We start from the raw sequence: 24,187 nt of genomic DNA on the forward strand, positions 1-24,187 counted from the left end.
AACAACAAAAACAAGCAAACAAATAACACCAAATAAATAAATAAATAAATAAATAAAAAGACCCAACTCTATGCTGCCTACGATAGACACTTCAGCTTTAAGGATATGCATAAGCTCAAAGTAAAGGGATGGGAAGATATTTCATGCAAACGCAAACCAAAGGACAGCAGGCATTATGATATTTATATCACACAAAATTTACTTTAAGCCAAAAACTGAAACACCATGTCTCAAAGGCTATCGGCTATTAAAGTGAGGACATTTATTTGGAAGAATGAGATCCTGAATGTTGGAATGGGGACATGTGAAGGACCTTGATAGGGCTGCGGACATTAAAGTCCCTATAGTCTGGTAAGTATTTTTCACTTTAGAAGTGGCCTTTTCATTTCCATCCAAGGGGATTAACTATGTATGGGGAAAACAAACAAATGAAAACACAAACGCAAAAACAAAAACAGAAAAAACAAAAACCTAAACTAGAGATAAAGAAGGCCATCAGATAATGATAAAGGGGTCAATTCATCAAGACTATAACAATAATAAATAGAAATGCATCCAACATCAGAGCACTTAAAAATATTAAGCAAATACTAACAGATCTGAAGGGAGGAATAAACATATGCAATAATAAGGGGTGATTTCAATAATCCACTTTTACCAATGGATAGGTCATCTGGACAGAAAATCAATTAAGGAAACACTGAACTTGAACTATACTTTAAATGAAATGAACCTAAGAGACATATATAGAACATCTCTCCCATCAGCAGCAGAATACACATTTTTCTCCAGTGCACACAAAATATTCTCTAGGACAGATCATATGATAGGTCATAAAACAAGTCTTAGAAAATTGAGGAAGATCAAACTCATACCAGGTATCTTCCACAACATGACAGTATAAACAGATTTCTGTCATTGACAGAAATCAATAACAGGAGGAAAACTAGAAATTTCACAATACGTGGAAATTAAACAACACTCTCCTGAACAACGAATAGGTCAAAAAAGAAATCAAAAGGGAAATCAGAAAATATTTTGAAACAAATAAAAATGGAAACACAATATACCAAAACTTATAGGATACAGGAAAAGTAGCTTTAAGGGAGAAATCTATAGCAATAAATGTCTACATTTAGGGAAAAAAACCACAAAAAACAAACAAATAAACAAACAAAAACTAAGCCCGGAAAAAAAGGAAGGAAATAACAAAAATTAGAGCAGAAATAAATGAAATAGGAAAAAAAAAACAGAAAATATTGACAAAATTAGGACTATTTTTTTTTAATCTGACGAATTTTAGCTAGACAACTAAGAAAAAAGGAAAAAAGGGCAAGAATCAAATAATATCAGAAGTGAAAGAGGAGACATTACAACTGATACATGGAAGTAATAAAGATCATTAAAGACACTGAATAATAATGTAACAACAAATTGTACAATAGAGAAGAACTGGATAAATGTCTAGAAACATAGAACCTACCAAGACTGAATCGCAAAGAAATAGAAAATCTGAACAGACCAATAATGAGTAAGAAGATTAAAGAAGTAATCAAAAATCTCCCAAAAAAAGAAAAGCCTAGGACCAGATGGTTTCCCTGGTGACTCCTACCAAGAATTTAATAAAAAATGCCAATCCTTCTCGAATTCTTCTAAAACATTGAAGAGGATGGAAAATTCCAAAAGTCATTTTATGAGACCAGCATTATCCTGATACCAAAGCAAGATGAGGATATTACAAGAAAAGAAAAATACAAGGCAATATCTCTGATGGATATAGAAAAAATATTCTCAACAAAATATGCATATGTTGTATACCTGAAAATAATGTAATAGGTCAGAAATAAATAAATAAATAAATAAATAAATAAATAAATAAATAAATAACATTAGCAAGCTGAAATGAAAGCACACTATATATACCATAATCAAGTAGGATTTTTCTTTGGGATACAAGAATGGCTCAGCAAGTACAAATCAATAAATGTGATATACTTAATAGAACAGAAGTTTGAGAAAAGCATACGCTTACCTGAATAGATGCAGAAAAACCATCTGACATCATATCCTTTCGTGATAAAACTCTCAACAATTTGGGTATATTAAATAAAAACTTTTAAAAAAATGGGTATAGAAGAAATGGGTAAAAAAGAAATGGGTATACCTCAACATAGTAATATGCCAAGCCCACAGCTAACATCATCTTTAGTGGTGATAGGTTGAAAACTTTTCCTCTAAAATCAGGAACAAGAAAAGGGCACCTATTCTCACCACTCCTATTCTACATAGTACTATAAATCCTAGCAGGAGTGATCAGGCAATAAAAAGAAACAAAGTTATCCAAATAAGAACAGAAGTAAAATTGTTTTTGTTTACAGATGATATGATCTTACATTGAAAAATCTTAAAGACTCTGCCAACACTGACAGAACTAATAAACAAATTCAGTAAAGTTTCAGGATATAAAATTGACATACAAAAAGCTGTTGTGTTTAATAAACAAATAACAAACTCTCTGAATAACAAATAAAGAAATCAATCCCATTCACAGTTGCATTAAAAACAATAAAATAGGAATAAATTTAACTGAGGTAAAAGGTCTGTACACTAAAACTATAAGACTTTGATTAAAGTAATTGAAGAAAACACAAATAATGGAAAGACATCCCATGTTCACAGATCAGAAGAATTAATATTGTTAAAATGTCCAAAACCATATATAGATTCAAAATGATCCCTATCAAATATCTAGTAGCATTTTTCACAGAAGTAGAAAAAACAATCCTAAAATTCATCTGAAACCACAAAGACCCTGAGTAGCCTAAGCAGTCCTGAGAAAGAACAAAGCAAGGGGCATCATGCATCCTGATTTCAAACAATATTACAAAGCTACGGGAACTGAAACAGCATGATATTGGCATTAAAAATAGTCACATAAATCAATACAACAGAATAGAGAGACCAGAATATAAACCCTCATCTATATGTTCAATTAATATTGGAAAGGGAGCCAAGAATACTCAATAGAGAAAGAATAATCTCTTCAATAAATGGTATTGGGAACTTGGATAACCAAGGCAGAAGAATGAAATTAGACTCCATCTTACACTACTCACAAAATTTAACTCAAAATCGACAAATGACTTAAACAAAAAACCTGAAGCTGTATGACTCCTAGAAGAAAACAGAGAAAATTATCCTTGATAGTGGAGTCTTGGCAGGGGTTTTGTTTTGTTTTGGTTTGGTTTTGGTTTTGTTTTGTTTGTTCTGTTTTGTCTTTTGATATGACATCCAAAAGTACAAACCAAAGCAAAAATAAGTAAGTGGGACTACTTCAAATTAAAAGTTTCTGTGCACCAAAAGAAATAATTAGCAAAATGAAAGACAACCTACAGAATGGGAGAAAATATTTGCAAATCCTATATCTAATAATAGGTTGATATCCAAAATATACAAGGAACTCATGCAACATAATAGGAAAAATTAAAATAAAAACAAAGAAAAGAAAAAAGAAAAAAAAACCCACTCTGATTAAAAAATGGGCAGAAGAACTAATAGACATTTTCCAAAGAAGACATACAGATGACCAACAGGTACATAAAAAGATGCTCAACATCGCTACTCATCAGAGGAAAGCAAATCCAAACTGCGATGAGATACCACCTCACACCTGTTGTAATGGCTATGATCAAAATGGCAAGGCACACGCGTTAGTGAGAATGTGGTGAAAAGGGAAACCTGTGCACTACTGGTAGGAATGTAAATTCCTACAGCCACTACAGGAAATAGTATGGAGGATCCTCAAAAATTTAAAACCACAACTACCATATGATCCAGCAAATAGACTTCTGGGTATATATCCAAAGGAAATAAAATCAGGATTGCAAAGAGATGTCTGCACTCCCATGCTCCTTGCAGCATTATTCAAAATAGCCAAGATAAGGAAATCACCTAAGTGTCAATGGATGGATAAAGAAAACTTTATATAACACACACACAATGAACTATTTATTATTCAGTCATTATAAAGAAGGAAGTGCTGCCATTTGCAACGACATGGATGGAGCTTGGAGACATTATGCTAAGTGACATAAGTCAGATAAAGAAAGACAAATGCTGTATGATATCACTTATATGTGGAATCTACAAAAGCCAAACTCATAGAAACAGAGAGTAGAATGGTAGTTGCCAGAGGTTGGGAGATATAGGTGACTAGGAGGTGAGTGTCAAATGGGCAAACTTTCAGTTAGAAGACGAATAAGCGCTAGGGATCTAAGGTACTGCATGGTGATTATAATCAACTGCACTGTATTATAATTAACTACACTGTATTACGTACTTGAATATTGCTAAGAGAGTAAATCTTAAATGTCCTTGCCACAAAATGAAATGGTAGTCACGTGAGGTAATAGGTGGCTAACTAACCCTACCGTGGTAATTATTTTACAATATATAAGTGTATCAAATCATCACATTGTATACCTTAAACTTTCCTAATGTTGTATGTCAGTTATAACTGAATAAAGCTGGGAAAAAAAATATGGTGGGAGCCCAATAAATAAATGGTGCAAACTCTTGAGAAGAATGCAGTCTGTGAGTCTAATGCAAGCCAGCCCAGTTTCTACTTCCTATCTTAATTATTCACTGGTTATGGTTGAACAAAACTCCTGTAGGAACAGACTGATAACAAAATTTACATTCGCCACTCAAAAGTGTGGAGAATGGAATGTGTACTAAGTACATTACCATATACCAAGATTTTAGAAAATAACACTCATGATCCTGATATAAAACTAGTATTAACGTTTGTGCCAAAAAACTTTGACCAGAGAATATGTAATTTCTGTACCCTCCAGGATTAAGAGTTTGAAAACAACATACTTCTATATAATTAGTCATCACTCATCAAAATTTCTGTAGTTATAATCCTGACAACTTCAGCATTCCCAAGGAAATTTACCATCTTTGATAAGAAATACACCAGGTTTGTATGTGTAATATTGACTGTTAATTTTTTTTTTAAATTTAAATCTAAAGGATCACTAACAGCCTAAGAAAAATAAAACTTTTTCATAAGTGGACACTTTTAGTAAGCATTCTTTTATTTTTAGGCACTTCTAATACATACCTCAAATTTTTCTCTTAAGATTTGTATCACCATCAGGATGACTTTACTTCTAGTATTAACCACTGTACGGAAAAATCTATGTTGTAACTTACTAGTTTCTCAAAGGGTCACCCAAATAGTATGGCTTGTAAAGAGTGATGACATTCCATTGATACCTATCTAAAAAGGGGTTTGCATGACAGTTAACATCACCTCTAAAATATTAATGTAATAGAATAATACCATCTAATCATTACTGGCAGTATGTTTAAAGTGCTTATTATTTAAGATACCCGGCCAAAAGAGTAACAAGAAATGTGAAACATCAGGAATTGGCAAATTTGGAGCTACCCGAGGTCAAAGTATTGCAAAGTCTTAATGCAGTAGGTGTTCAGGATGGCTAGGGATCCTTGGTTTGCCTGAGAGTGCTAATGCAACCGATGTGAGGCTTTGTAGAATTTCCTATAATCTCTTGAAAGATTTAACATCAGGGATCCATTTGCGAAATAAAAGGAAAACAGATCCCTCTGTGTGGGTCTTAAAGAGGCTACATTTACACACATCAAATTGTTCAAAATACAAAATTATTTAGGAAGGAGCTGGAGTCCAGTAAATAGATATTTTGCAAGCAACCAATTATTAATTTAAGGTTTCTTGGACTAGAGTATCTATTTTTTTGGAACTATCCATTTGACTAATTCCAGTGCCCATCTCCTTGCCACTGTTTTGATGAACATTGCGCTTTTCTGCATGGATTCGGTTCAAAACTCCCTCGCCCTTTACTTGCCTGTCCCAGTGGAATGAAACACTGGGAAGTCTCCGGCAAAGGCAACCAAAAAATAATACACCCCCAACTTTTGGTTAGAGCAATGAAATTACTTTGGGAAATGTTTCTTCTCCACTGTGCATGGCCTTAGTGGGACTCAAAATCAAGTTTCCTACTTTCCCACAACCAAAACGTACGCGTGCCCGCTAAGCACTTGAACTCATATGTTTCTTTCTAGTTCTATAGGCTGTTATTCTATTTTTTTCTACTACAATTTCTCTCTCTTGCTGACATCTGTCAAAACCTATGAGATTCAAGCTGAGAGTCTCTTCCAATAAACACTTTCTTAAAGACCAATAAAAGAAAGCCTCACTTGAAGGCAGAATGAAAGGTTACCAAGTAGGGAGAACAAATCAAATCTTCTGCCTCTAAAGTTAGTGGGTATATTATTATGTAAAAGCATAGTTACTTTCCAATGTAAACTACCCCAGAACAACAACATTCTTCTCCCCCACCCAACTGATCAAGAAATTCTATTGTTCAATAGAATCCTCTACTTTTGAGTCTCTCCTGTATTTAAAGTTGAGCTATGTTCCTTTTCACTACCTCTTTAACCTCAGTACCAAAATCCCATGTCCTTCCTCTCCTGAGTATGTGCGACACATGGTAATGATACCAAGTAGGTGAGAAAAGGAGGAGTTCACTTTATTTTCAGATCCTTTCACATTCCTCCATGATGCTCAGGTGCAATGAAGGTACGTGGAAGGGGTGAGAAGGAATTGCTGAGACGTCTTTTCCAGTGTCTACTCTTTCATGCAGCAAAAACACTGTCAGCATCTATTTCCGGTCTCACTTCCACAATGACAGTCTATCATTGCCTGGAAGAAACCCATCCTTTGCAATCAGGATGATATGCATCTGAGAATCGTCAGAACCAAGAAAGACTAGTTTTCTCAATAAATACGTGACAACTTTACAACGCAAAGGAGCAGATGCTGACTCCCAGTCAGTTATTGTAGGACTTAGGACCAGAATCAGAAGTTTTGGGCCCAAAAGCCAGAGCATTTTCTGCAGTAGTTTCCATGTTGTGTGGAAGAACATTTTATATCATAGTAATTCAAGATACATACATTTTCTATTTTTTATACCCTTTAAAAGTTAAAATACCATTATATAATTTTCTTTTGGTTTTTAATATGACTCTCTCTTCCTAAAATGGCATTCATTACCCCATTTAGGTCAACTTGTCTGCCAACTCCTTTGAGGCTTTGGCTAAGCGTCTTATTTTCTTCCAGCGTTATACCTTACAGCATGCCTCAACAAGGTTGTTTTCTGGCTCTACTTATGTATTTCTACTCTTAGAAAGAAAAGATTATTATTATTATTGTCTTGTGGTTGTTACTACTCTAATTTTTATTTATAGCGATTATGCTGAAATAGTACCTGACGCAAAGAAAGTACTCAGACATACACTGTGTGAATGTAAGGCGTACCAGTAGATATTCTATGCCATCTTTTTCCTTCTATAAAGTCAGTTTATTATAACAGATTAATGGTAAGTTTAGAAAGCTAAACTGGAAAAACTTCCAACAGTTTCACTGTGCTGACTACAGCCATGAAATCATCACCTCTTCCATTATTAAAAGACTATTTTTAAATTAAATGTGCATTTATTGAGCCTAATCTATGTTGGACATTATCCTGAGTATAGTGTTGAAAGACAAATACAACATAAATGCCTATTCTCAGTAAACTTAGATTATAATGGGAGAGATAATTAGATTATAATATGCAACCAATTCGATAACAGAGTTATGCAAAAGGTGTTATGGAACTTATAGAAGAGACACTCTTAATTACATAAATGAAGGTAAAAGCCAAAAAACTGAAGTAAAGCTTGTCTAGATTAAGTCGAAAATAAATTATAAATTTAAATTATTATTTTAAAGTTATTCTTTTTTTTTTGAGAGAGAGAGAGTGCTCGCAAGTGTGTATATGTGCCCACACACAAGCAGGAAGGGACAGGCAGAGGGAATAACTTTAAAATAATAATTTAAATTTATAATTTATTTTCGACTTAATCTAGACAAGCTTTACTTGGAAAGGAAATAGGAAAGGAAAGGAAAAGAAAAGAAAGGAGAAGAGAAAAAAGAAAAGGAAAGGAAAGGCAAGAAAAGAAAAAAGAAAAGAAAAGAAAAGAAAACCCTGAAATTCAACCTAGATTGAGAAATTGGGAATTAAAGACATGTTGCATCATGCTGCTTTAAGTTTTGTGAGGGGTCATAAGACAGAAGAAGGTAGTAGAGTGAGTGAGGGCAGCTGTAATAAATCACAGCTAACAGGAAGTACTTCATCTACAGGCTTTGTTTTTCTAAAAGGCAAAGGAAGACATGTCATTCTTCCTTCCTTCTCTCCTTCCCCTAAATATTTACTGAATGTCTTCTATATGTCAGATACTATGGTAGATGATAGGGTCACAAGGAAAAGTCCTTGACCTCATAGAGGTTACGGTAGGGTGGGGAAGGCTGACAATTTCCACACAATGAAAGAGAACATTGCATCTCTGAAAGAGAGAGAAGGACAGAATCCTGTAAGGAAAACAGAATTCCATAATAAGCAAATCCAACTGGCTCCTGAGATCTAAAAAAAAACCCTGATGGATGCAAAAAAGTTATTAACAGTCAATTAAGTCTCACCTAATTATTCTAGGAAATAATATTCTAGATTAATATAAAGTATTAAATAAAAATAAGTTCTATGGTTTATCTGACTAATAATAGTAATTACTTTATAAGAGCAATTGAAATATCTGTACTAAGTAACTGGCATGAAATACCAAAAGCATAGTTCAACTGTTATTTCAGGTTTTGAAAAGTTGACATCTGTCATGATACCATGGGCAGTAGCAAATCATTCCGTTTTGTGTCATATTGTGAACCAGTGGTCATGGGATTCTCCTGAAAATTGCCTGGCAAACTCAAAAGTCGTATGTGATGCCCTTACTCTCATAATCCTTGAACCAAATTTGATTCAAAAGTCTGGAATTTATTAATGTTCTATATACTAACATAAGCATTTACTTTTACCTTCACTTTAGAAAGAAGAGTCTGTATGTCTAATTTAGGCTGTTTAGGTTATTATGTTGACCTGAATATTAAGGCACATTGGGAGTGAATAATCTCTCATTCCTTGTGATATTACACAATAAATTGCTTTTGTTGATATTGCATGTGCATTCATTCAAATAAAAAGGGCAATTTATGCAAATATAACTGTTTTACAAAAATCTCATCATCTGAGAAAATCATGTTACAGTCCTCCCTGAAAGTTCAACAAGGAGCAGCATCCATGCATATTTAAATTCCCCATGACTACATGAGAGGAGAATTACTGAGGTTTTCTTTGACAGCCTAGAGAAAGTGTGCCTAGGCTTCCATGTTCCAAACAAATTATATGGCCTCCTGATGGAGGATGGCTCCTTTCCTCAGAGATCATTGTCTGGACTTGTTCTATCAGAGTATGAGAAAGGATTGTTCATCCATGTTCTTAACTATGTGCATAGTGGATACACCTCACGCTCTAGTTCCATAAGTAGCCTCTGCTTCAGGATTTAAGTGGAAAGTAAAGTTTGGAACTAAAGTATTCTGAAAGGGTAAAACCCTTTTTTTTTTTAAGTTTTATTTATTTATTTGAGAGAGAGAAAGACTGTGGGGTGGACAGGGGCAGAGGAAGAGGGAGAGAGAATCTCAAGCAGACTCCCTGCTGAGACTCAGAGCCCACGAGGGGCTTGATCCCATGACCCTGAGATCATGACCTGAGCCAAACTTCAACACTTGACTGACCAAGCCACCCAGGTACCCCAGCTGAAACTCTTAAAGACATTTATAAAAGAGAAGAATCATAATCTTCAAAGTCAAATTGTTCAGAAAGAATGCAAGTAACTCCTTCAAGCCTGCTACCAGTACACAGAAACATGAGAGAGCTTATGCTCTCTCTCACTCGCGTTCTCTTTCATTCTCTCTCTCTCTCACACACACACTACACACATAGGACAATGTGAATAGTTAACCTCTTTTTCTTCTTATGCTTCTTATATAATGAAAGCATATTAGCAAAAATAACAACTCAGCCATTATATACATATATAATTTATATTATATTATATAATTATATATAATATATAAAACCTTGTAGTTATAGCTAAAGGCAAATGTCATCCATCATTTATATTATTTTCAAAATTTTTTAAAACTCAAACAATAACTCTACTAATGAGTAAGGGATAGGTGAGGCTGGGTAGGGAGAGACAGGGAGGGGGCTACCTAACTAGGCTCACAGAAATCCCAGATGTGGAGAAATGTTATAATCAAGATATTAACCAGAGAGAAGGAAACATAACAAATCCACCTTGTTTGTTCTAAATAAAGTCGAGATATTTTCATAATATTTACAAATCTACTGTGTTTATCTTAAATGTTATAGACAAGATATTTACCAAGTCCCCTGGTCAGTTTCTATAAAAGACCGACCATAAAAGCCCTCAATGGCAACCCATTTGGGACCCCTGTCACTCTAGAGAGCTCCTTTTCTTTCCTTTCTGTTCTCACCTTCCCTTAATAAACTTTCATTTCACTTCACCCTATTGTCTGAGAGACTCATTCTTCAACTCCGTGAGACAAGAACCCTGCAACACTAATCTATGGAGAACAGAACTGGTGTGATGTGCTAATAAGAATCTGGTATTGTTGGGTGTTAGGTGATTCCCTCCATATGATCTTACTTACGTTACTAACCTGATGGAGCAGGTATTCATCTCATTCTCTACATGAGGAACTTGAGACCGAAAAAGTTATATCACATATCAAAAGTTTTACAGCATGAAAGTAATAGTGCCTGTTCCTCAAATCCCCACCCTCCTGACGTCAGAGTGCTTGCTTATCTCTGTGCCCCACCACGCCTCCTACAGGTGCACCTGCACCTGGATCTTCCTTTGAAGACCAGGTTCTACAGTCCTCAGACAAGAGAAAAATGTAGACATTTAAAATTACCCTTAAAAATTTCTTAAGCATGTATACTTCCAAGAAATTCCAATAAAGCAATTTTTTCTTTTCTTTTTTTTTATGTTTCTGAATTAGAATATATGGCTGTTTCTTTGAATATTAGAGGAAGCAGTTGGATTATTTTAGAGATTGTGGCATATGAAGATGTATCTCTGTCTACTGAAGTCAAGCTTGGGGTAGCAAGATGCTATTATTATGAGGTCACAGAAGTGAAAACAGCTGAAGAAGCAATACAATCATGTTTCCCACCTCAAGTTTTCTCTAAGTAATGTACACACTGGTGAGTAAAGGTCTTGCATGCCATTTAATTGCAATATTCCCTCCTTTTTTTTTTTTTTTTTCTTCTTTAGGGGTGGACCAGGGATGTTTTCACTTATAGTAATTATAGTAATTGCACAAATGCTATGGATTCAATGAAATTTTTTATAAGTATATAAGTATCCTTACATAAGTATATAAGTTTATAATGAATAACATAATACTTGTAGGAAAAGAACCAATCTGTGAGGTATTACCTGAACCCTCAATGTTTTCTTGCAATTCTGCACCCGGCTTTTTAGTTACTCTTGTCCCCAAATTCAAAGGCTCTCCGACTGAAGAATCTTATCCGAAATGGCTGCCAATGATACAATCTTTATTTCTGCGCTGGGTCGTTTCAATGTATGTTTAACTAAAATTATGAGTTGGGAGTTTATACCATACTGCAAGGGCTTTTCCTTTCTGCAGTGTCATTATACAGCAGACTCTGATATTATATCTTAAGTTTTCACCAAGTGACACCAGGAATAAACAACCATATGAAACTCACCACTGACCTGTCTATAAAATATAGTCTTTTATAAAAGATCCAAAGCAAACATCTGTCTTGTTCCTGTCCTTTACTGAACAATCAACATGATTTTGACCTTATGGACACTGTAAATTTTGTAACAAAACGGGTACTGCTCTTTGCTTCATCCAGTAAAAAGATCGGCATTAAATTTGAGACCCACTTGCAGCAATTACGTAGAATAAGATGGTATCTGAACTGTATCTCTGAGCTTTATCTTACTATTTTACCCATATTTTCTCTTTATCGTTTCTATTGGCTTTTATGCTCATATTTTAGCTATTGCTCTAAATTGGCTTCTAGTGTTTGGGTCAAAGCAAGAGTCAAAGAAACAAAGAAAGAAATAAAAATGCAGTTATCAAAACTTTGATAAGGTATTTCTTTGGAGATTCACAAAGGCAATTATTAATGACTCTTATAAATCATAGCATGCATGACACAAGCCCAGATTTAAGTTTTCTTTCCTAATCAGAGAATTTCTGGCTGAATTATACTAAGTATGTTTCCCCTAGAAACACAGTGACTGGGACGGTAGTAGTGACTGAGACAGACATGATCTACTCTTAGAGTCCAGGGGACAAGGCAGAAAACATCAACAACAACAAATTATACTAGCATGTGACAAGTGCTGTGGGAGAAGACACTAAAAATACAAGTCCAAGTGAATAGACACCAGGAAGTCTGGAGTACATTAATATAAACCTAGAAATAGCATTTAGGATGAGACCTGTCAATAATCAAGAGTTATCTAGTCAAAGGTATGAGGAGCAAGAATATTTCAGTCAGATGGAAAAGTATAAAAATGACCCAGCTCTCAAGTGAATTATTCAAATTAGAGCTAATGATAAGGGACGGAGTTAAAATCACAGGATTTATGCAAGCCCTGGCCCCCTTCTTTCAGTAGCCACGTGCAGATATGCCATCTCTACACTAACACGTTACATGTCTAGGTTTATCTGTAGTCTGACAGTCAAGTATTCAAAACCGTGTCTTCAGGATTTATGACATCGTTCCTCATGAGAAGGATCTTTCTTTGTGTGTTTGCCTTAATGGTCAGCTAACTATTCCAGTCAATAACAATTTAAATTAGATGAAATTCTTACAACCCAAACTGAGGACCTAACTTTAGCATGAAGAACTTCACAGGAATATCCAAGCATGTGTTTTTTAAATACATGTTTACTGTATCCAATATTTCCATATGGGGGAAGCCTCAATATTTATTGCCAGAATTCCTAAGTGTGAAGATTTTATCTCATTTTTCAAAATCTGCCCGATGGAAACCAGCTGGCCAAACATTTGAACTCATTACTTCCATTTTGAGCTAACGAAACATGAAAGAATCTACTACAAGTACTACTTAATTGAACTGTCTTTGTCAAAGTTAAGTTCCAAAGACTATTTTTCTAAATGCAGTCTACTGTCTAGATAAGTTATTTAGCTTCGTTTTGGGTAAGTCATTCAGAGTTGTCACTGTCATTTCTCTTCAAAGCAAAGAGCCCCCATGACTAGGGTCTCATAATTCTAAAGAAATTTGGGCATTTTGGAGAAGGGCAGAGAGGAAGGGCGTGGATACTTAGCAGCACCGCCTCCGGTTTCTGTATGCAGGCTGCAATCCACACTGTTATTCATTACACAGAAGATACCAAATTTAGTGCATAATCTCTTATCCCTTTCTGCTACTAATACTTTAAAGGACTCCAGTTTCACACTTTTGAAAATATTCTCTTCCAAAATGGCAAAGTGTTATAAGTGAAGGCTTTACCAATTTACTTAACAGGCAGTAGGAGAATGTGAGAGTAGGGCCATGGTGATTACCTACAGCGTTGGTTTAGCGAAGATTGGAAAGGACACTACAAGCCACAGATGTGTGAAGAGGGTCATCTTGACCATTGCAATCTCTTCCTACCTGCCTCTTTGGAAATCTGCGTGAAGGATTCCACACCTTTCTCTCCATAACTCCCTTCAGATGCGAGGGTAGACACGTAATTCCAGCCTAGGGCCTTTACAATGTCCACCATAGCCTGAGCTTGGAAGGAGTCAGGTGGGACCACACGAGAGAAGAAGTCGTAGCGCCGGTCATCACTTAACTCGGGTGCCGTTGATGCATAACTGATCTGGGGGATCTGGAAAGAAAGGAAAGCACCACATGAGAGAGCACACTACCAGGATGTGAGAGATCCATTTACACTTAGGATAATTCACTCAAAATACAGGGCTTGAGCTCCAAAGAGGATGTGTGTTTTAGCAAACAACACCCTGCAACCGTAAACCAACTCAACACAACCAACTACTTTCAGACAACACAAAAGGGTGTACCTTTGTGTCTTGGCCTTTTGTTTCCTCCTCAGAGGGAATGAGGATGGCACGGGACTCACATGAGTCATGGTGGTTAGGAGAAAAGAATTAGTAAACATTCTGACGAACACTTAGAATCATGCTTTACTTCTTTTTTTTTTTTTTAAGTTTTATTTATGTATTTATTTGAGACAGAGAGTGCAAGCAGGAGTGGGAGGGAAGGGCAGAGGGAGAGGGAAAAGCAGGCTCCCTATTCACCAAGAGCAAGTCAAGGGGCTTGATCCCGGGCCTCCCAGGGATCATGACCTGAGCCGAAGGTAGATGCTTAACCAACTGAGCCACCCAGGCACCTCCATGCTTTACTTCTTAAAAACTATTAGAAACCACCACCACCACCACCACCAAAACACAACTGCCTAACTGGAGTTTGTACAGAGATTGGTTTAGTTGACACAGCTCATGAATATTGGCAGATGTCATTAGACATCTAACATTGTTTGAGAACTGATCATCTGTGAGGAAAGATCTAAGCAGGCCGCATGCATTATTTCATGTATTCTTCACAAGAATATTATGAAGTAGCTAAGTAACACCCTTAGAACCAGGTCAGGGGGTTCCTAGCCACCAGGCCTTCACTTCAGTAGTCCCTGTACTTTGGGGGCCTTCCTCAAAATTCCCTAAGCTCCTCTTTGGGTGGTGATAGAGGTCTGGCAGTCCTGCCTGCATGGAGCCCACATGAGTGTCTGATTCCCCATTTTTCCTTTTAGACAATGCTCCAGTCCTCTACCCTGCACAGGATTAACCAGATGTCCCAAGGAGCTCTAGAACTTTCACCTGTGAGGATCATCCTAAGGCCCAATAGCAGGCCCCTGGTTCCAGGAGGGTAGCCTAACATGCAGATTGCTCCCATTACCTGTATAGTACTGGTTTCCTAAGACCGCATGAGATTAGGCTGACTAAGAAGGCCTGACATACTGATTTTAGCTCAAGTTATGTATACATAAAGAAGCCCTACAAAAATATTTGCTTGGGATTCCAAATACCCAAGAGGAAACCCTGAAGCGGCCATCAGTTAGGACCCTGCCTTAGGTCCTAACTTCAGGACCTCTACACTAGTTACGATTACAACGCACCGTCCCCTTGTTCTTCTCACACTAGCACGCAAGAGACTATGATTGGTACCATTAATCTGCCTGTAAGAACGAGCAACTTCACAAAAGTCTGCTTGCGCACTTTCCCAGGACTTACCATTGCTTTACCATATGGATGTCTCAAGTATCTAAAGGCCAGTTTTGATCTCTGCTCGAGCCAAGCCCAACACTCAACTCTGCTCCAAAGACGCTAAAGCTACACTCAAGTTGATTCTCTGAGCCCTGAAAAATTCTGCTCAATGTTGATCTGTTCCTCTCCTTCCAGTGCAGTTTGCCTAAAGTAAACCTGTTTACTGTTGTTTAAAGCTGGTTACCACCTCTGTAAAGCTCATTCCTCTACCAACCTTTCTAGGTCAACATTACTCGGGAAGTCAGAAGGCCCTGACGAGAGATTACCCACACTGCAGCCCGTCCTTGATGCACTTTTTCTCCTTGACCATTGGGGGCACTGTCTCTGATTCAAAGCCCAAAAAGGAGTGTGAGAAAGTCTGCTGATGAGAAGTTCCTTGTGATAGGGGTAGTGAGGTGTAGCGGAATTAAATGGGATTTAGTATTGACAAGATCTGGAATCAAAGCCTGATGTTTCTCTTCGAGTGTTTACTCTGGTGAAGTTATTTTATCTTAGTGAGGTACCATTACTAAAAGGTTGCTTTGAGGGATAAGAAAATGATTACGCTTTGCTCAGTGTAATGCTGGGACAGACTGATTCACACATGGGGGTGATGATAAAGCAGAGAACAGTGTGTGTTTCCTTACTTAAGTTTACCCATTCCTCATATCTGACCTCCCAAGTACTCTGTGACACATTATCACAAACATTCCCCTTATTATCCTAAGGGAGAAGAACATATTTTTTTTAAGTATTTCTGGCATTACTGCTTTAGAAATAATGCACATTATTTATCCAACTCTTTCTTACAGCCTGTTATGTTCTAAAAGTTTCCCATGCCTGAATTTATCTAACCATCAGTAAACATTCTTATTATTACCTCATTTTACATAAGCAGAAATTGAGAGTTAAAAAGAGACTGTGACCTTGCCTCAAGTCACAAAGTTGTAAGATAGAGAGCAGTACTCACACCTGAAACTGCCCAGTGCGAACTTCTGAACTCTCAACTATGATACTTTGCTGAATTGCTGGTAAAACATTTTAATAAGAAGAATAAAACGAGGAAGAGAAGTAGATTACTGGAGTCCACAGCACTGACTACAGAACTACTAAAAGTTTTTTAGTGATCATTCTTAGACTGTTACTCAAACATTTTATGTAAATGCCTTGTTGAAGCTTATACAAATGCCTTAGTAGAATGAGCTCCCTACATTTCATTTATCGTTCCAAAATTATAAATTTTAGGTAAGGAAATATCAATTGAATAAAGACTTGGGGCAGAAAAAAAAGGAAGGGATTAAAGGGAGGGACGAAGAGTGAGGGAGAGAGCTGGGGAGTGGGGAGAGAAAGAGACTTTTTCATATAAGAAATAAAAAGGAAAGAAGCCAAGCATGTCAATACATTTCCATCAATTTCGACTTGTGGGAATGTAAAAGCTTCATGCTGTTGCACAGACGCCTTTGCTGCCAAAATCGCTTTCTACCTGTGAGACGGTGCTAATGAAGATACATCCAGCCCTCTACTGAATTTGCATTTATGTAGCTGCTGCAAAATATCAGAATTGCAAAGTGCTCCCAGTGCAAGTGCATCACTAAACTGTGCCCCAGATTTAGTGATGAAAATCCTGGTGGAACAGATTTCTTCCCTCACTACCATGCACCATTTCAAAGTGGTCACTACCTGGGGTCTATCTCTTTATTATAAATAGGACGTATCTCCCGGTTTAAGACTTCCATGCACACATCTTATACACAGTGTACTTACTTCTGCATTATGCATATGTTAGAATAAGGAATGAAAGAACAAACAGATTTCATTTCTGTGATAAAAATATAGCTTCATAAGGACATGCCTCCCGGCAGTAAGAGATGAGAGACTACAAGAATTTATGTAATCTATGGAGTATGATGCTACTTACTTAAGTATTAAGTTGCATATTTAGTTACTTGTTTTCAAAATAGCGTTTAAGCACACCAAGTCTTTATTTTGAAGTGTATGTTATAACTGGTACCTGTAACTGGCCAAATTACTTTTAGTCTAATCTCTGGTGATTGACCTCTACACTCTCTTTGATACCTTAGCAATACTTTCTCTTCCTGCTACTGAAACCCTCCCTTCTTGCCAGTCCTCTAGAGAAATGCAGAATTGATCTTTTGATGAAGAAAATTTAGTGTAATAATACTTTGGCTATAGAAAAGTAGACATTCCATCTCTCTTTGAGACTTCCTTTCTCTGATTTAAAAAACAAACAAAAAAAACCCCTAAAGCAATTTTTTAAAAGATTTATTTGAGAGAGAGAGCTCAAGGAGGGGTGGGCAGGGCAGAGGGAGAAGGACAAGCACACTCCCCACTGAGCAGGGAGCCCAGACCTGGACACTGGGCTCAATCCCAGGACCCGGGGATCAAGACCTGAGCCAAAGGCAGATGCTTAACCGATAGAGCCACCCACGTGCCCCAAGCACTTTGAATCTTTATCATAGGACTAAATTTTCATTTTATTTTATTATATTCTGCTCTTCATAAAAATTTGCCTATCACATAAACATGGTTTTTGTTAATGATGAGTCCCAAATACGATTGAGGACATTTATAACCCATTGTAATTGTTTAGAATGAATTTGTACTTTTTCTTAGAAATGTATATTGTTTGTGAAAAATAGAGAAACAAAAAGAAAATAACTTTAATGCCTTCATCTCTGTTAACATTTTGTCTCTTTATCATTTTTTCTTTGTGCATGCGGGTAGGCACATATATATTATAAACTATGAAAATGTGAGTCTTAATCTCTTCTTCCCCCCACCCCCACCCCCGGCTTTTCATTTCTCTTTCTCTCTCTTTTTGGTTGTACACTATGCTCAGCTAAACCTAACCTAAACCTAATGCTCATTGTTAAATGTTTAAACATTTTGTAAGTTTTTGCTACTACAAAAAGAAGAATCCTCAAAGTTAATTCTGTGTAGATATCCATGGGTATTTTCTTAGAATATTGTTCAAGCCCCTATCCCCACCAATGTGACAGAAATATTTGAGGCTTACATTTAAATATTTCCCTATATGGGAATTATTTGGGGTTATTATAGAAGGTAGACCAGCAATCTATAGTGACTTCTCTCAAATGGTTAACTACCTGCCCCAGCATCATGTATTAAATAGTTAATCATGCTTTATTGATGAGAAAGACCATATCTTCTCACATATTAAATTCTTAAATATCCTTGGATCTTTGGGTGTATTCTCTACTATTTCACTTCTCTATCTTTCAAGTCTTGGGACAGTGTTTTACTATTTTAGTTCTTATAAGTGTAGAGGATTTAGGGCTCTATTAGTTGGAATGTATCCTCTCTTCATAGTTGTTCTTTTAAAAATGACCACAGGTAATCATTCACTTTTAATTTTCTGCTGAAATTTTAGCATAATATTTCAAGTTCATAATAAAGTTCCATTATGATTTGATGAGAATTACATTATATTTATAAATTAATTTGGGAAGAATTGATACATTTGTAATATTTTATTTTCCCCTGTGGGAAAATAACTATTTTCATCCTTTCTATTGTTCATTCTTTTCTCTTAGTAAAATTTTATGACTGTCTCCATGTAGGCCTTGCACACTGTTAATTTTATTTCTAGATAATTGGTATTAACTTTATTTCTAGATAATTGTTATTTTTATTGCATTATGAATGATATAACATTTTCATTTTGTTTTCTATTTATTGCTGGTATATAGGAATCTATTAATTTTGTATATTTACTTTGTGGCTTACACCCTTGTTAAAATTCTTATTAGTTTTAATAGGTTTCAGTTTATTTCCTTGGGATTTTTAGGTAAGGAAGTCATATTATAAAATTCATTTAGTTTTATTTTCTAATTACATCAGCTAGAATATCCAGGAAAACAAAGAGATAGTGGTGAAAACAGCTTTCTTTTTTTCACATTTCTCAACAGTGAGTTTTTAAAGTCAACTAGCATTTATTTTTATTTCTTATCTTGAAAAATGTATAGTCAAATGAAGAATTAAGACTATCAGTTAAAATCTTATTTTGCAAACAAAACAAAACAGCTTTTAGCTAGAACTCCTAGTACTCTAAGTGTCTTCGAAGAGTTGAAAAAGAATCCCTCCCCACCAAGTCTCTTTTTAAAAAGAAAATCTCAGTTTCTCTAATTATTTCTCCCAAGGTATGAATCAGGTGACAATAAGCACAATGGAAACTAGTTTCGAGTAATCAAGTTTTTGAGCAGTTCTCACTGCTGAAGATTGTCATTTGAAAGCTATGTAGAAGCCAACTTCCTTGACCCTTTTTAAACATTGAAAAGCAAACAGAATAAACACAGCAATAAAATCATCATTCTTCAAGTTATCGGATGCGACATTTCTCAAACCCATATATTACCCTTAAAATAGAAAAGAGAACAACAACCACCAAACAAAATCCCAATTCACTCTGGTCTTACTTTAACCTTTAAAATATGTATGCACATTTACGATCCTAAGAATTCCTATAAATCTAAGAGAAGTAAGACCAGGGGGAAACTAATTTCAAGAATTTTCAAGAATAATTAAAATGGCATTTGAATAACTTATATCCTCTTCATCTTCTAAAAACATTCAAGTTCTTAATATTTGTATCTCACCAATACAGAGACTGTGGTAACTGATTCGTTTGGTGGACTGAAGGAGTAATCGAGTTAATTCACATCCATTTCCTGGCACTCACAATCACAAGGAGGCCCACAAGGCTCTCTCTTAATCTCCAGTGCTCTCCCTAGAAAGCAGAAGTTCATGGGAAGGTCAACTGATGAGTTCTGAAACATTGTGTTTTCCTTTGGAAACAAGTGTCACAACTTTCAGTAGACTGTTAGTTACCTGTGTAATTATCTGTTTATCCTTCTCTCCTTTCCTGGAAAAAACTTACCCCCATGGAGAGCAAGGACCTTGTTCATCATTTTATTGCCACTGGATAGCACTGTGAATGAATAAGCCAGCAAATGAATGACTAGCATAATCCTAGGAGAACAGAATCTGTCAACTACTTGGTTGGTGTGGTCCGAGGGACCCACAGGTTTTGGGACTTATCCCAGCCCTCGGTGGACCTGTGACTGGCAGCTTTAGGCATGAAAGCAAAAGCCTTCTTTTGCCCTTTCCCCCCACCTCCCTTGTCACACTATTCCCTAGAATTTCCTTCCTCATCATTGGAATGTAGGACAAGCTGACATTGGTTGGGGGTTCCAAGGTAAAGGGAACCTAGGGAGTCATCTAGACTGTTCATTCTGTTTTTTCTCTTAGACCTAAGATTTGATAACTCTGGGCACCTCCAGGCAGTGCCCAGAGTTCACTCTAACTCTGCAAAATATACTTAAATTTATCATTTTAAATAGGGTCATTCTGCCCTGCTGTCTCCTTAGCTTTTCTCCCTTCCCCAACCAGGCTTGGATGTCAGATGCAAGAAGCAATTAGTGTTTGGCATCCCGGGTCCTTGGTTCTAGTTAAATGCCTTTACTTTACGTTAACATTGCCATTATCAAACCAAAATGGGTGTAAAAGAAGGAATATATTAAATCTAGAGAAAATAATTCTGTCATGTCTAATAGAAAATCAAATGTGTGTGATGCACTTTCACTTTTCCAGTGTTGACAAGATTGAACTCTACTAAATTTAATTTTATCCCATAATTACTACAAAGTCAAACACTTCTAGGCAAAGGGATCTCTTGGGCTTGGAATCAACACCACTTTAAGCCTCACCTTAGTGTCCAAATCTGCCAAAATAACTGAAGACCCAAGTCCAGATTTGGACTAGATTACTTTAATATAAATACTTTAAATCCAAATTGTTAACCACTACTCCAACATAAACTTGATACTCTTCAAAATAAATTCCTAAACATTTACTAAAATGAAAGAGCCATTTTACTTATTCAGAAAAAATGAAAGACCAGAAATTGGTTCAATGCATTTGAACTTCTTCTTTATATTAGAAGGACAGTGCCTGTGACAAGGTCAGTTACCTGGGAACTTCTTATTTTTGTAAAAGTGAATGAGGTTTATGGTTCCATGTTCCTGGGAAATCTTCACAGCAAGAAAAGGAAATACAAAATGTACTAATGCTTGTTCCAGAGGGCAGTTTCCACAAAACTTGTAAAAGGCAATTTTTGAAAGTATCATGTGCAATTAAGATAATGCTTCAGTGTACCTGTTGAGATATTAATGAACTCCCAGTGGGGAATTATTAAGTTCACGGTTAGCAGTAATTTCACTCTTAGTTCTTATTAAGCTTTATTGATATGGATCCGAAAAAAAGGGAAAATGAATGAATAACCCTTTCAGGTTCATTCTTTGAAACATCATTCCTTCAATGTATACTTTTCTCTTAATATTATCTCAGCTCATATTAGGATGGTTGGACTTCAATACTGATTTTGGGTAGTATTTATTTACTTCAAAGTACTTAGTAATGATTAATAACTTTCAATTTGTCTAAAACCTGGAGTTTCACTCAACTTTAAATTACTCACGACAGAGATTATCAAGTATTTCAACTGTTTTTCCTTCATCTTTCATGTCTTTAATTACATAACACCAAACACCTTCAACGGCTGCGAGTGGTAATAACCATCTTGAGAACCAAGTAGTTCTACGTGTGGATTGCAAATCAAATTTGTATAATATGTGTTTCAAAAAATTCATCTCCTATTGATTGTATTGCTATTCCTTTATTAAATCTCTCTATATACGGGGCTTTAGAATGTGTGATACTTTATATATATAACCTCATGAATTTTGGCAACAACCTTTAATAGATAAAATATTACTGTCATGAATTTTCTTTTTTTTTGCCTTCTTCTCTTCAAGTTTCTAGAGTTGATGGACTGTATTTCAGAATCCAGATGTTGGCACATGTGGCCAAACAGAACACAGGATTCCTGTAGCCACAAAGTTGACTCAAAGGGAACAACATGACCTGATCTAGACCAACGTGAATAAGTGAGATGCAATATGAAGGCAAAGTGGGGCAACTTAATATTTTACACCTCTAATAATTGGCAAATGTTAGGAATGGTTAGGAGATGATGTCCTTGGAACTTCTCTATGTCATTTAGAACATATCTACCCACTGCATTTTATTTTTTTTTAAAGATTTTATTTATTTATTTGACAGAGATAGAGACAGCCAGTAAGAGAGGGAACACAAGCAGGGGGAGTGGGAGAGGAAGAAGCAGGCTCATAGCAGAAGAGCCCGATGTGGGGCTCGATCCCATAACGCAGGGATCACGCCCTGAGCCGAAGGCAGACGCTTAACCGCTGTGCCACCCAGGCGCCCCTACCCACTGCATTTTAAATTCAGGTTTCAGAATAATCTTCATTTTTAAAATTTTATTGTATTTTTCCAATATTTTATTTAAATTCAATCAATTAACATATAATATATTATTGGTTTCAGAGGGAGAGGTCAGTGATTCATCAGTCTTACATAGTACCCAGTACTCATTACATCACGTGCCCTCCTTAATGTCCAGCACCCAGTTACCCTATTTCCCCACCCTACCTCCCCTCCAGCAACCCTCAGTTTATTTCCTGTGATCAAGAGTCTCTTATGGTTTGTCTCCCTCTCTGATTTCATCTTGTTTTATTTTTTCCTCTCTTTCCCTATAGATCCTCTGCCTTGTTTCTTAAATTCCACATATGAATGAGATCATATGATAATTGTCTTTCTCTGATTGACTTATTTTGCTTAGTGTAATACCCTCTAGTTCCATCCACGTCGTTGCAAAAAGATTTCATTTTTTTGATGGCTGCATAATATTACATTGGGTATATGTATGTGTGTGTGTGTACGTATATATATATATATATATATATATATAAAGAAGATATATATATATCTTCTTTATCCATTCATCTGTCGATGGACATCTGGGCTCTTTCCATAGTTTGGCTATTGTGGACATCGCTACTATAAACTTTGGGGTACAGGTATCATAATATTCAAACTATCTTGGCACAAGCTCCTCCAGCATTCAGGATTTTTGTAAAGCAGCTCATGCTCTTTTTCCTTCAAACTTTTAACTTTGGACCAAGCTGATCTACACTTTCAAAGAACTCAGTGATTGGTTCTATGATGGGCTTTCATTTTTTAAAAATATAAATCTAGAAAATGTTTATTGGTTTAGTAATTCCTAATTCTTCTCCACTCTGATCTTCAGGAGTCACCCATCTACCTCCCCAGCCATGTTCTAAGTGGGAAACCCTGTTTTATGTAGAAAGTAGGGGAGGAATAGGATCTAGATTGGAGCCTCTCCTTATTTTTCTACCTACTTGTATTCACTTCCTTCACTGCACTGCCTTGGATGTGTACAAGGGCGACAAGGGGGTGATGTTTTCTTAAGGGTCCTAAGACCATCATAATTTTGTCTAAGTCACATTCTTGACATATTGATTCCAATAAATCGGTGTATAAAGTGCCAGGGGGTGGGGCGGGGAAGAACATGTCTATCCACATTTCTTATGAACCATAAAAATTCAAGAGGGGACACCTGGGTGGCCCAGTCAGCTAAGCATCCAGCTCTTGATTTTGGCTCAGGTCATGATTTCAGGGTCATGAAATCGAGCTCCACATCGGGCTCCAGGCTCAGTGGGGAGTCTGCTTGAGATTCTCTTGCTCCCTCTCTAAAATAAATAAATAAATCTTAAAAAAAAAAAATCAAGAGAAAGCTGGGACTTTTTGATGGTTAATAGCAGCCAAAATAGCAATAACACATGTAATTCCCATCAAGCTAGACCAGCTCTCCAGGGTTATTTTTCTATCTATAAAATGGGGTTAATCATATGAGCCCAAGCTACATCACAGGGTAAAGGTGAAATATG

General features: G+C 36.2%; 1 protein-coding gene across 1 annotated transcript in view; it reads right to left on the minus strand.

Annotated features, from left to right (window-relative positions):
- The window catches only part of GRM7 (glutamate metabotropic receptor 7), an 814,755-nt gene that overhangs the window by 521,208 nt on the left and 269,360 nt on the right, over positions 1-24,187 (minus strand). The window contains exon 2 of the mRNA XM_008697935.2: positions 13,672-13,888. Within this exon, the coding sequence (XP_008696157.2) occupies positions 13,672-13,888 (217 nt within the window). The remainder of the gene's footprint in view (positions 1-13,671; positions 13,889-24,187) is intronic.

The sequence above is a fragment of the Ursus maritimus genome, unplaced genomic scaffold (assembly GCF_017311325.1).
Source record: "Ursus maritimus isolate PB19 unplaced genomic scaffold, ASM1731132v1 scaffold_14, whole genome shotgun sequence".
NCBI classification, from domain to species: Eukaryota; Metazoa; Chordata; class Mammalia; order Carnivora; family Ursidae; genus Ursus; species Ursus maritimus.